Source organism: Podarcis filfolensis (assembly GCF_964270895.1).
Source record: "Podarcis filfolensis genome assembly, chromosome: 14".
In the NCBI taxonomy this organism is placed as follows: domain Eukaryota; kingdom Metazoa; phylum Chordata; class Lepidosauria; order Squamata; family Lacertidae; genus Podarcis; species Podarcis filfolensis.
Genome location: NC_139616.1, coordinates 17,671,803 through 17,686,525, shown reverse-complemented (window position 1 = coordinate 17,686,525; position 14,723 = coordinate 17,671,803). Strand labels below are relative to the sequence as shown.

Sequence of the window (14,723 nt, the reverse complement as noted above, 5' to 3'; positions counted from 1 at the left end):
CTTTCTGAGGGGAACAGGGGTCTCCTAAGAATTCTCAGTACCTTTCCTATATTTCCCAGGATTTTTGGAGGAAGCCATGACTGTTTAAATTGGGATGGCGATGCTTTAAATGTATAGTGCAGGTGGGATCCGCATTAGTAATCTCACTGTCCCCCATGGTGAAATTTCATCACTTACATAATTTGCGTATTTAATTACGTAAATTATGTTCTCATTACATTAACCCACCCCACGTATTTCAGTGCAGAGGAAACGCAATGCAAATATGGAGGAATGTAATCAATCAAGTTCCATTTGCGGACTGAAGGCAAAGGTGAACAGCAATCATATTTGCTGGATTAATTTATGTTCCACACATGGGACGAATAAGGGAATGTCAGCAATTTCCACCCCACCACCCCATTTCCATTTCCATAGGACCTCTCCAATATATCTAGCCAAAACTCACACGCTTACTATTTTATCCCTAGGTGAGGTCTTCTTCGCAACACAACCAGACCAGTTCACCTTACAGGAAGCTCAAGAATACTGTCAGAGCCAGAATGCTACACTGGCTTCAACTGGTCAACTCTATGCAGCCTGGAAGCTGGGTCTGGATAACTGCCGGGCTGGCTGGCTGGCTGATGGCAGCCTTCGATATCCCATTGTTCACCCACGTCCTGCATGTGGTGGGGAGAAGCCTGGTGTGAGGACCACCTACCTGTACCCCAATCAGACGGGATTCCCTGATCCTCAGTCAAAGCACCACGCTTTTTGTTTCAGAGGTACTGTCCAGGAGAGTGCTGTTGTGATCAGGTCATGCTCACAGGCTTTGCCGCAGGCCTCTGTGAGAACAGGATGCTGGACCAGATGGGCTTTGAGCTAGCAGGCTCTTCTTCTGATGTTCTTGTGTCTCTGTGACTCATCACAGAAAGTTTTTCAAGCACTACGGGGCCAGAATAATACCACATAATGTATTCCAGAAGAGAAGAATGATGTGAATTGCTTTAAAATGGTGAAACTGTAAGCCACTTTGAGTCCAAGCCTGGGGAAAAGGCAGGATTTTAATATTGATAGTGACATTGGTATTGGTATTGATCTTGTTAATAATTTTATTATTTGTACCCTGCCCATCTGACTGGGTCGCTCCAGCCACTCTGGGTGGCTTCCAACGTATCCAGAAGCATAATAAAACACCAGACATTAAGAACTTCCTTATACAGTGGTACCTCAGGTTACATACGCTTCAGGTTACATACGCTTCAGGTTACAGACTCCACTAACCCAGAAATAGTGCTTCATGTTAAGAATTTTGCTTCAGGATGAGAACAGAAATTGTGCTCCGGTGGCGCAGCGGCCCCATTAGCTAAAGTGGTGCTTCAGGTTAAGAACAGTTTCAGGTTAAGAACAGACCTCCGGAACAAATTAAGTACTTAACCCGAAGTACCACTGTACAGGGTTGCCTTCAGATGTCTTCTAAAGGTTGTATAGTTACATATCTCCTTAACATCTGATGGGAAGGTGTTCCACAGGGAGGGTGCCACTGCCATGAAGACCCTCTGCCTGGTTCCCTGTAACCTCACTTCTTGCAGTGAGGGAACCACCAGAAGGCCCTCGGAACTAGATCTCAGTGTCTGGGCTAATGATGAAATAGTAAAAATAAAAATAAAAAACATCATCAACAACAACAATGTAATACTTTTAGCTGAGAAAATGAGGGTCATGATGGACTAATGAGAATTACATTGAGTTGTGCATTATTCATTCAGAATTGAGGGTTTCCAAAAATTCTCCCCACACTAAACAGGGTAGACATAAGACCTCTGAGACAGACAGGACACTCTTGGATATTCACTGTGATGTTTTTTTGTCTTTCAGCTCAACCATCTCAGTATGAGGGCATAGAGGAAGAGCTCATTGCAGCCCAGCTAGTTCCTGGGGTCGAGGAAGTCCCTTCTGGGGAGGAAACAACTGTGGAAATGGAGTTTGCCACTGATTCTGAAAATCAGACCGAGTGGGGAACAGAAGTATTTCCAACAAACATATCATTGTTGTCTGGTATGTTGGGCTCCATGGTTATAACTTTGAAGCCCTATTCAGAGGTGGCTGTAACCGTGTGCTTCCTATGTGTGGTGGACATAATGATGCATGTAGACCAAGGGTGAGGAACATATGGTCTCCAGATGTTGTTGGCCTATTAGTCATGCTGATTGGAACTGGTGGGAGTTGGAGTCAACAACATCTGGAAAACAAGTCCTATGAAGAATGGTTGAAGGAACCAGGGGAGAAGACAAAATTGAGGAGACACGATAGGGCTGTTCAAATACCCAGAGGAACGTGACACAGAACAGGGCAAAGATTTCTTCCCTGTTGCCCCAGAGAACAAGACTAGATCCAAAGAACTTAATTTACAGGATGGTCGATTTAGAGAAGGTGCCTGCCTGATATATAATAGGGGGGATCTCCAAAGCGTAGCCACACTTAAAGGCCCAATTCTGACATCGTACAGAACAGACCTGCTGACAGGATGCCTTTTCCTGCAGAATACAGCAATAGGTGTGGCACATAGGGGATGAGACGATCTTTTAGGTATTCTGGGTATCCTGATCGCAAGCTGCATAAGGTTTTGTATAGCAGTACCAGCACCTAGAAGTTTGACCAGTGGCTAAATGGCAGCCAATGCAGTTCTTTCCACAGCAATATGGTGATATTCTGCCCTAGTGAACAGCCAGGTCTCTGTCTTTTTGCACTAGCTGCAGCTTCCAGGTCAGCCTAAAGGGCAACCCCATATAGAGCACATTGCAGTACAGGCATCTCCCCCATTTACGCCTGTTCAATATGTGCATGACCGTGCATACGTAAGTTGCTCCAAACCCGTAAGTGAGCTGAAAACGTCACAAAAATGTTACAAAAAGGGACAGAATGGGGCAGTTGCAGGCTTTTTCCAGTGGTGTTTCAAATATATGCGATTTCACGGACATGTGCAGTGCCTCAGAATGTGACCCCCACATAAATGGGGGGCTGCCTGTAATCTAATCTGCCAATGACCAGCACATAGTCAACAGTGGAACACGAGGTATCTGCAGTGAAAAGGATCCAGTAGCAGGCAGTGGGTGAGACCTTCTGCTTGAGTTCCTGGGCTGCCATAGCTAGTGAGAGATGATAATGGACAACTGATACTGAAAAGAGTTCAAGCTGATGTTTCTCTTTATATCATGTGAGAAAATGTCGTAGTGTCCTTGAACAGGATTTGTTTAATGTTCTCTCTCTCTCTCTTTCTCTCTCTCCCACACACTTCTTTTTTTAAGTGATTCCATCAGCTGTTGCTCCTATTGATGCCATACCTAGTGAGACAAGTGTAGAAGCTCCAATCACACAAACATCTGCTTCTGGGTGGACATCTGGAGCTCCAGATACAAGTGGAATGTATGAACCTAGTGGAGAACCCTCTGGATTTGGAGAAAGCGGGTTTCCTTCTGGAGCCACAGATTTCAGCGGACTCCCTTCTGGTGAGAGTGGCCTACCATCAGGAGACATAAGTGGCCTGTCTTCCGGTGATATTGAAGTCAGCATTTTACCTTCTGGAGATGAAGAACTGACATCAGGGATTGGCTCAGGAATCCAAGAGCGAGTACCTGGACTTCAAGAAGGCAAAGGGGTTCCAGAAATCAGTGGGTTGCCTTCTGGATTCAGTGGAGATGGTTCTGGTGTGGACTTTTTCAGTGGCTTACCATCTGGAGAGTATGATTACAGTGGTCTCCCATCTGGATTTCCTACCGTGTCCCTTGTCAATGCCACATTGGTGGAAGTTGTCACCACAGCAACGGACAAGGAAGTTGAAGGGAAAGGAACAATTGGTGTCAGTGGAGATGGAGACTTATCAGGGTTGCCCTCTCCTGGATGGGACATGAGTGGCATAACCAGTGGGTTACCCTCAGGATTTGATGTCAGTGGAATACCTGACATCAGTGGGTTTTCCTCAGGACTTGATATCAGTGGGGAGCTGCCTAGGATACCTGATTTCAGTGGATTACCATCCGGAATTGACGCTAGCGGACAACCATCTGGCCTACCAGATATTAGTGGGTTGTCCTCAGGAATTGACTTCAGTGGGGAAAATTTTGGGATACCTGATATAAGTGGCTTCGTGGACTTAAGTGGCCAAGCTTCCGGTACTGATGGAAGTGGCGAGCCTTCAGGGGTTACCTTCATAGATGCCAATTTGTTTGAAGTGACAACTCCTTCAGCTAAAGAAGAAGAAGGCAAAGGATTTGTAGAAATGAGTGGGTTGTCTTCAGGAGATGAAGATCTATCAGGCACAGTGTCTGGAATGTTAGATGTGAGTGGTCAGCCTTCTGGCCAAATAGACTTCAGTGGGTGGACTTCAGGATCTCATGAAATTAGTGGACTTCCAAGTGGACTAACAGACATTAGTGGTGAAAGTTCTGGTGTTGGTCTCACCAGTGGCTTGTCATCTGGAATTTATGATTACAGTGGGCTCCCATCTGGGTTTCCCACGGTCTCCCTTGTGGATACAACTTTGGTGGAAGTTGTAACACAGCCATCAGTTGCCCAGGAATTTGGAGAAGGGACATCTGGGGTATTAGAAATCAGTGGATTTCCTTCAGGAGATAGGGAGGCATCTGGAGAACCATACGATGTGACAACAGTTAGCGGCTATCCATCAGGAACAACTGACATCAGTGGAACATCATCGGGTGTTCCTTATTTCAGTGGAGAAATTGCTGGTGTCACTGACCTAAGTGGAGAGTCTTCAACTGTAGCTGGTACTAGTGGTGATGCCTCTGGAATCCCAGAAATCACCTTAGTAACTTCTGATCTTATAGAAGCTGTGACAAGCCCTGCAGTTTCACAGGAAATGGCTGGAGGAACAGAGGCAACACATCCCCATTTTTCTGAATCAAGTGGGGAAACCTCCACGACTGGTGGAGAGACTTCTGCATATCACGAAAGTACCATAAGCCCACCTGAATATCATGATATTAGTGGTGAAACATCCACATTTCATGAAGCCAGTGTAGAAACCTCTACTATTCATGAAACCAGTGGTGAGATATCCACATTTCATGAACCTGGTGTAGAATCCTCAACTGTTCATGAAACCAGTGGTGAGATATCCACATTTCATGAACCTGATGTAGAATCCTCAACTGTTCATGAAACCAGTGGTGAGATATCCATGTTTCATGAACCTGGTGTAGAATCCTCAACTGTTCATGAAACCAGTGGTGAGATATCCACGTTTCATGAACCTGGTGTAGAATCCTCAACTGTTCATGAAACCAGTGGTGAGATATCCAGGTTTCATGAAGCTGGTGTAGAAACTTCCACCATTCATGAAACAAGTGGTGAAGCATCAGCATTACCAGACAGCCACCCTGAAATGCCAACCCTTTATGAAACGGGTAGTGAAACATCACCATTGCCTGAAAGCCATACAGAAACATCTGGAGTACCTTATTTCAGCGGATTGCCCTCTGAGGCACTTGAAGAAAGAAGCCAGATTCATGGGGATAGTTCTGGGCCACCCCCTGACCCTGCTTCTGACATTCCAGAGAAAGCTGTGCTGCCAGATAGTCTACCAGGAACCAGTGAACCAGATGCGCACTCCAAGCATCTAGAAGAAGGCCAGGTTGAAACAGAGGCCTATACACACAAAATACCAGGTTCGGAAACAGAAGGTGCAGCTTTTCCAGAGGTTCCACCAACACCTCCGACTGCTACTGATGTCCTGCCTGAAGTTTCACCAGAGGTTACAGATGAGACAGAATCTACTACACAAGGTACAGTTAAAAATATGCAGTGGAACCCCCAATAGCCAGCCTTGGTTATCTGAATCTCTAGAATGCTCACACTCCCTGAGGTAGAATCTACACACATATTTTTAAAAATTGTGAAAATGTTTTTTTAAGTGTTTTTAAGAATACATTGAATTTTCCATAAGGCTCACCATTGCCATCTAGTGTCACATTGTATACTGCACTTAAAACACACTTCAAATGTTTTATTTCCAGCCGTATAGCTGAGCCCTGAGTCTCTCCCAGACCATCCTTTATCATACTGCCTTTCATCAATAGAACCTCATTCCTGTTCATCTAAACCAATGGTCAGGAACCTATTTCAAACTGAGGGCCACATAGTCTTTCTGGGAATTTTTTTGGGGAGAATGTGAGAGCATGACTGAAGGCAAATGTGGGTGAAGAAATGGATGTTACTTTTGTCAACAGGAAAGAGGATGTAGACAAAAGTAGAACTAATTGGCTTCACCTGTCATTGCTTCTACTGCCACCTACTGTTAGCCTCCCTGCCTTCCACCCTACCAGTTCCAAAGGGCACCAGCCACCACGGGAAGGGATCATTAATGCTTATCTCCTTTCATGGTTGCAGTTATGCCCAAGACATGTGAAGAGAAACCATGTGGTGCTGGAACCTGCCAAGAACAAGATGGAAGCGTCACTTGCGTGTGCCCACCTGGATATATGGGTGATCGCTGTGACATAGGTAAGTCTTAACTTCTTCTTAAAATGACTGTTGAGATGGTAATATGCACCCCACCAAGAAAATGTTATTGCAAAACTGTGTTGCTTGTTGGGCACGTTGAGCAAATATCCCAGGTTCTGAGCACGGAGGCAGAACCAAGAAACAGAAGAACAGACAGGCTACCCACAATGCACTATTGTTATGTTTCTTTGTTCAAGCGCACATGGAACTACAGATCTGCTCTACTGATCCGCAATTCAATAAACAACGAATGCAGCTCAATGCAAACGGATAATAATCCAAAATTGATGGCTGTCAAGCATCAGCCCCACAACAGCTGATATACGTAACCGCACTGGGAAGAGAGTTTCTCACCCAGTGAAGCATTCCAACCCCAGGAAGGAGGCTTCATTCATAATTCTAGCTGCAGGGCAAGTGGGGCTGGACCCACTCAGCCCAAGATGAAACACACATGCCTTTGCGAACAGCAGCACTGCTTAAAGTGGTGTCACTGTGCTTTAAATGTATGGTGTGAATGTGGTCTCTGTCTCTGTCTCTTGTCCTGCATACTAACAGTAGTAGGGTTACCGTATTTCAAAAAGTGACAGTCCGGGCAGAAAAGTTGCTGAGCTTCCTTGGGCAAAGTGGTTGGGCTTTTGGGGGGGGGAGGTTGCCATACATCCAGATTTTCCCGAACATGTCAGCGATTTCTGCCTGGGCACTGTTTCCGACTGCCATATTCTGGCTATGTTCAGGAAATGCTGGACATATGGCAATCCTAAACAGTAGTAGTCCTTTACACCCAATACACGAGGGGTTAAAAAAAGAAGAAATTTTCCTTTCCTCTTGTCCTTTCCCACTAAACACAGAAGCCCCTTTCACTCTTGGGCATGAGGGCGATAAATAAATCAAGCCAGAATTGTATTTCCTTGTGAGGAAGGAAGCTCTTATTCTGAAATGTTTCCCAGCAGTCCAGGACTATTCACTGAAAACCATGTCCTTCTGGAATGTAACTCACAAGAGAGTGTCCATCAGACCAGCAGAAGTCATCCTTACCCATTCTGTCTCTAAAGCCAAACCATTGGTAGTCTTGAACATTGTCTACAAAGGAGAGAGGAAGAGGGAGGGGATATCTTTCTATCATCTATCTATCTATCTATCATCTATCTATCTATCATCTACTTATCATCCATCTATCTATCTATCTATCATCTCCATCCATCTTGGGTCTCCAGCTGTTTTTGGACTACAACTCCCATCACCCGTAGCTAGCAGGACCAGTGGTCAAGGATGATGAAATTGCAGTCCAAAAACAGTTGGAGACCCAAGTTTGGGAAACCCATGGCTGCTTAAAGTGGTATCATAGTCTGTAATTGACCTACAATTTTGGGGCCTTGAAGCTTGAACTGTTATGGGGTGGGGGTGGGGGGCTTCACAACCAGCAACGAGGTCTGAATAACCACTTTTATCTTTTTCAATGGGGCTGTTCCACAACAGATCACCATTTTTTAAAACAAAAACAAAAACTGCTACATCTCAGATTTTGATTAAAATCACTGTACATGTCAAAATTATCTCACATGTCAAAGTCACTGGTGTAAATAAAAATTTCCTATCCCTTTAATTTTCGAATTCCTGCAACACACCACATGTAGAACATCTGTGCTACTGACGCTCAAACTTTGGCATTGGGACACACACAAAAATCAATCAATTTGAATTGTTTGACTCAAATTGGATGTACTAGCCCCTCCGCCCCCCCAAAAAAATTAAGCAGCGTGGACTAAAGTCGTTTCAGGGCCCTGAAGCTTAATCTTCTTTAGTTTTATAGTAGATCCACCCTGAACATAGTTCTTTGAATGTATGGTCCACATGTGGTCTCCAAAGGAGGTACCGTATTTTTCGCCCTATAGGACGCACTTTTCCCCTCCAAAAATGAAGGGGAAATGTGTGTGCGTCCTATGGGACGAATTCAGGCTTTCACTGAAGCCTGGAGAGTGAGAGGGGTCGGTGTGCACCAACCCGTCTCGCTCTCCAGGCTTCGGGCAGCTCTCCGCAAACCTTGGGAGCCCGGCTGAGCAGCGCACCCCGGGCTTTGGGCAGATATTTGCAAGCCTGGGGAGACCGGCAGGAGTTCCCGCCGGGCTCCCAAGGCTTGCGGATAGCAGCCTGTTCTGGGGGCTGGGGCTGGGGGGAGCTCAGGCTTCCCCCGCCCCAGCCCCGCACCTGGGGGGGGGAATAAATTTTTTTTCTTTATTCCCCCCCCCAAAAAAAAACCCTAGGTGCGCCCTATAGGGTGAAAAATACGCCCTATACTTCTTCACACAGTGAATAGTTAAACGATGCAATTTGCTACCACGAGATGGATCAATGACCTCAACTTTGCTGGCTTTGAAAGGGGATGAGTCAAATTCATGGAGGATAAGGCTATCGATGCTTACCATCAAGATGCAATACCTCTCTGCATGTGGAACAACCCAGATGCTGCAATCCCCATCGGAGGCCCTTCTCCATCTGCCACCGCCACAGGAGATCCAAAGGGTGGCAAAAACGGGCCTTTTCAACAGTGGCTTCCCACTTGTAGAAACACTGTCCTCAGGGAGGCTCTCCAGGCATCTTTTATATATTTCTAAACACCTGGCAAAATTTTGCCTTTTTACAGAGGCTTTTGGCCCTTAATCTGAAGGGTTTTCAAGTATTTGCAGCCTCTTTCAGTGCAGCAGGATCTGTAAGATCTTTGTACAGAGGTGGGCTTCTTTCATTTCTTTTATTGTGTTTGTTGGAATCGATTTCAGTATTTCTGTTGTGTCTGTAAGTTGCTTTGAGTCATTTCCATTATCATGGCTATGTGCTACATAGGGACACGGGTGGTGCTGTGGTCTAAACAACTGAGCCTTTTGGGCCTGCCAATCAGAAGGTCGGTGATTTGAATCCCTGCAACAGGGTGAGCTCCCGTTGCTCTGTCCCAGCTCCTGCCAACCTAGCAGTTCGAAAGCACCTCAGTGCAAGTAGATAAATAGGTACCACTGTGGCAGGAAGGTAATCGGTGTTTCTGTTCACTCTGGTTTCTGTCACGGTGTCCATTGTGCCAGAAGCAGTTTAGACATACTGGCCACATGATCCAAAAAGCTGTCTGTGAACAAACACAGGCTCCCTCGGCCTGAAAGCGAGATGAGCGCCGCAACCCCATAGTCACCTTTGACTGGGCTTATCCATCCAGGGGTCCTTTACCTTTACCTTTTACCTTTTGCTACACCTCTAAGGTCTGGGGTGATATGCCTCTGAACACTAGTTGCTGAGAATCACAAGTGAGGAAGAGTATTATTGTACTTAGGTCTTGCTTGTGGAATCCTTGTAGGCACCCAGTTGGCCACCGTGGGAAAAGGATGTCCAACCAGATGGGCCTTTGTTCTTATCTAGGAAAAGCTCTTCCTATGTTCTTCCAGCGCCATCTACTGTTGCTCCTCCTTGCCTTTGCCATCACCTGCTCTCTTGCCAGGTAAAAAGCCACGAAGCAGGTAGGCCGAGGCAAGAGCAGCAGCAGCAGCTACTCCTTTATCTCACCACTGTTGCCAGTCCCTTGCTTATATCTTCTGGGCCAGAGGAAGAGATAAAGCAAACAAGCAAGAGACAGAGGTGAAGAAGCAGGTTCAGGGAGTTCGCAGCAGTCACACCTTTCTGGGGTGTGGAGCTCAGCAAATGCTGAACCATGTTGACTCCTAGTGCTGACCTGTTCTCTGCTGGTAGGTCTTTTTAGAGTAAGCACTTTACATCACTATACCTTGGAGGGTTTTTCTGATAAGAGAAGAAGTGGCAAAATAATGTTTCTCAGGAAAGTGCTATAGAGCCACATTCGCTGACAGCTAGGGATGGGTGAATCTGTCAATTACATATTCTCTTGGTATCTCATTTTTTCCAGTCTTAAGTTCTCCACATTTCCACATCAGTTTGCAATTTTAAGAAAAAAAGGTTCCCGTGAAAATTCACCACTTTGCTGCAAATTTACCCTAATATACAAATTTTTGTATGAAAATTTTGCCTGATGTGCACATTTCCTAATATTTATATTTCCCCTAATGCTGTGCATCTTTTACTCATATCTGCATTTTTTGTGCAGACTTTACGTGACCATGTGCATTTTTGTACACATTACTTGGCTGGAGAACTGCATGGCAAAATTCAGAGAAGTACAATCTTCAGAGATCCCTGTGTCTCAGTTCTCACATTGTTTTGGACAGTGCAAGTTAGGTAGATTTGCCTTTAAATGTGAACTGAATCATCGCCCCCGCCCCTATTCCTATGTTTTTAGAAACCCAAGTTTAGATGGGTTTTCTATAATGTACAGGCCTTTTTAATGCTGTTAATTTCCTATGCTATTTCTTTATTTTCTTTAGCTCATCCACACTTCCTTTTGTGCTGCGATTTCCAGGAAGAGGTTCATGTTTTATTATACCTTTCATGTCTGAGCATTTGTTTGTTTGCTTTGGTCTCAGCGCTTTCCCCAGGAAAACCTGCGTTTCACCAGCGAATCGGAGAAAACGACAATCTGCAGAAAACCTGATTGCCGTTTCCTCCGATTCAGCAGTAAACGCGGGGAAAACACACTGAGGCAAAAAAGCAAAAAAACAAAGCTTGGATATGGATCTTTAAAGCCCCAACCTGGGCCTAGAAACGCAGCACAAAAGGAAGTCTAGATGAGTCCAAAGTTGGAAATAAGGATGTGGCTGGTTATCTTAAGAGAAGAAGATCGCTTGGCTTGTGAAATGAATGTGTGATGATGACCAGTGTCTTAGACTCTGGATAAAGATGGAACAACTAGAAGCAGACAAAGGCCCCCTCTAGGCTGTCAGTATTTTGTGGGAGAAACTCAAGAGCATACTGGGAAATTTAGGCTTGCACAATTAAAGTGGATTGAAGCCTACTGCTGCCCTGGGGCAACAGATCCCCGTTAAAAAAAGAAAAAGAAACAGACTTTTTGCAGTTGTGGGATGAATGGCTGACTAGTGGGAAGACGTATAAACACACCACGAGCAACTCAGGATGAATGGCCAGTACAGAAGAGTGGCTCAGGAACAAGGTGCTGCTGAGAACATGCTCAGAGACCAAGAACTTGCTTTCAGTACCAGAACTGGAGTTGTTGCATGGATCCATTCACACATACACCTACTTCTGTTAGCTCCAAAACTTTCTCGATTTCAGCAATCAAATTTTGGAGAGGAGTTGAAAGGCTTTTTTTTTTTTTGGTCACTCTTATTAAACCACTGGAAGTTGCCAACCCTCGCTGAGCTACTGCAAGTTACCCAGAGAATGTCCCAGTAGATCCTGATTTGCCTCCCGCCCTCTCCTGGTTTAGACATGCTTCCTTTCTGCTGGAGAACTCTTTCATCTGCTCATAGAATCATGAAATTGTAGAGGTGGAAGGGACTATGAGGGTCACCTAGTCCAACCCCTGACAAAGCAGGAATCTTTTGACCAATTCAGGGCTCAAACCCACAACCCGGGGATTGTCTCAGGCTCTACCGAATGATAGCTGGGTGACCAGAGGGGTGAGAAAGCCACAAGCGGAGATTTCCAAATGAAGCAAACAACAAAAAGTCATGGCAATAATTGATTTTGCAGGGTGTGCTAAAAAGACTTGGGAAAACTGGGGCTCCTTTTCGTTGATAAATAACCTGAAACACCAAGACCTATAGAGCTCACCAGCTTGGGAGGGGGCAAAGCTAAGATTGTGGGTTTTTTCTGCTCTGGGTGAATTAAGATCTTGCCTCATGCCATTGCACACTGAGGAACATAATATCATATCAGTATCATCATCATTTACCTGTCCTTCACCTTAAGGTGCCCAGGGTTACAACAATTAAAACAAAATATTAAAAACAGTTTAAAACAACTTGCAGACACGGAAACATGGTATGTCCTAACAAAACAAACCTTAAGTGTCAACAGGTAGGGTAAAGAGGGGCACTTTCAACATTTGCTGTGTAATGAAGGTGCCAGAGAAACTTCTCTTCCTGTCCTTTAGGACCATTACAGAACCATATCTCCCTCCTCTGAATTTCCAGCATTTGTTATATAAAATAAAAAGTCTCTGGAATTATAAGGTTGTTGTTTTTTAACTTGTGGGCCTAAAGGAGAAAAACGCCAGTGGCTCACTAATACAATTAAATAACTTTGCAAACATATGAAGCTCCCTTTCCTGACTTCGGTCCAAGGGTTCGCTTTTCCATTTAGGTCCTCTCATCACAAAAATGACCCACAGTTTTCTTTTATCTTCTCTCCTTTATGAGCATGTCTATGTCCTGGGTAGCCCATCACAATCTTATGCATCTTGAGTGCCTCCCCATCAAAGTACTAAGCTGCCTTTCTTTCTCCCAAATGCAAGCAGTCATTTGCCTCTATGGTTGATCTGTCATCCCTGCTGGTAACCAAAGGGGAAGCCATCCTATCACATCCTAGCCTGCCCTTCCCATTCCCCGTTCCTCTTCTGCTTCTTTGGCGGTGACCGTTCTAAGGTGAAAGCTGGTGCCCGCTTCCGAGTTTTCCCCGTTGCCTCTCCAAACCATCCATTCATTCATTCTTCCTGCCCTGCAAGGCAAGCAAGGAAAGCCTTTCTCCTGCTGATGGACCTCTTTCCAGAGCCTGAGTCCTAATGGCAGCCCTTGATTTCTTGCAGACATTGATGAGTGCCACTCCAGCCCCTGTCTGAATGGAGCTACCTGCGTCGATGGCATCCACACTTTCAAATGCTTATGCCTTCCCAGCTACGGAGGGGACCTCTGTGACGTTGGTACGCCCTGCCTGCCTGGCTTCAGCTAATAGTACTAACAGCATCCCTTCTCTCTCCCCTGGGTTGGGAGGAGTGGGGAGACATCCTCTCTATCTGATACACACACACACACATCCCATCCTCATCTAACTCTTTAATAACTGTAATAAAAACCCAGTAGAAACTGCAACAGAACATTGCAATATGGAGTGCTGCTGATGTTCAGGACTCTAGCCTCTCCACCTCCACTCAGTGTTTTCTCATTGCCCTGCCAAATATCTAATCTGCATACCATGATCACTGAGCATGCTCAGACCTCTCTGAGCTAGCCTGGGATTCCCTCCCACTAGAGTTTTTTCGCCGGTTTTTGTTTGCTCATATGCCTGCAAACTTTGGTGTTTCCCCTAAGCCTGCTGACGGATCTCTCTTGCGCGCTCATGCTGGTGTCATTTTTCGCTACGTACATAATCGACAGCACCTGAAGCTTGCATGTTAGTAATAGAAGGAATTGTGCATTGTTGCCACAAGGAAAGCTGGTTTCTTTGCTTACCAGCCTATATTTATCTTCTGTATGGCAAGGAATTTCCATAGGTAGTTTCTGTCTTTCCCTTTTTATAACTCTCAAAATTCCTGGGTATTCTCTTGGTCACACTTAGAAACCAAAGGAAGCCTTCGTTGGTCAGTTCCCAACATTCTTTCTCTTGGTCACATTCTTAATGCCCAAGCTTGCGTCACACTTCCAGCATCATTCCAAAAACACAGGGTGGGATTATGGAGGTCTGACTCAAACCTACTGAACCCTGGACCCTACTGAAATGTGTAGAAGAAAGAAAAGGAGGCTGAAATCTGAGGTGCAATTGGGGAAAGGTGAAATATGTTGCCTTACCTCTGCAGCTTTAATCCCCTTGGTTATGTGTCTAAATATATCCCTTCACTTTCTTCCTATGAATGAGTGGATTCACTTCTAGTGGGCAGAAGTAGGGGGGGGGAGTGCTACATTAAGGGAGACGGCCCTACCATTAGGCTGAGTGAGACAAATGCTATTTGTGGCATTAGCAGTAGACTGTTTCTCCTTCACCCTTCTGTTGGTTGACAAAACTGTATGTGGCACAATGGCCCACTGTGCATCCCCCTAACTAACCTTCAGCATTACTTTTTTTTTGGGTGGGGGGCACTTCCAAACCATCATTTTTCAGATGGAATTCAATCACATACCAGCAAATTAGGTAAAGGGACCCCTGACCATTAGGTCCAGTCGTGGCCAACTCTGGAGTTGCGGCACTTATCTCGCTTTATTGGCCGAGGGAGCCGGTGTACAGCTTCCAGGTCATGTGGCCAGCATGACTAAGCCACTTCTGGCGAACCAGAGCAGCGCCCGGAAACGCCGTTTACCTTCCCGCTGGAGCGGTACCTGTTTATCTACTTTCACTTTGAGGTGCTTTTGAACTGCTAGGTTGGCAGGAGGAGGGACCGAACA

The 14,723-nt window shown here is 45.4% G+C and overlaps 1 protein-coding gene across 5 annotated transcripts in view; it reads left to right on the top strand.

Annotated features, from left to right (window-relative positions):
• The window catches only part of ACAN (aggrecan), an 80,696-nt gene that overhangs the window by 53,330 nt on the left and 12,643 nt on the right, over window positions 1-14,723 (top strand). For 4 of the 5 annotated variants that reach the window (XM_083586119.1, XM_083586120.1, XM_083586118.1 and 1 more), the window contains 5 exons: window positions 471-764; window positions 1,858-2,037; window positions 3,288-5,783; window positions 6,388-6,501; window positions 13,154-13,267. In XM_083586119.1, coding sequence (XP_083442245.1) covers window positions 471-764; window positions 1,858-2,037; window positions 3,288-5,783; window positions 6,388-6,501; window positions 13,154-13,267 — 3,198 coding nt within the window. The remainder of the gene's footprint in view (window positions 1-470; window positions 765-1,857; window positions 2,038-3,287; window positions 5,784-6,387; window positions 6,502-13,153; window positions 13,268-14,723) is intronic. The other variant, XM_083586122.1, reaches the window with a different exon arrangement.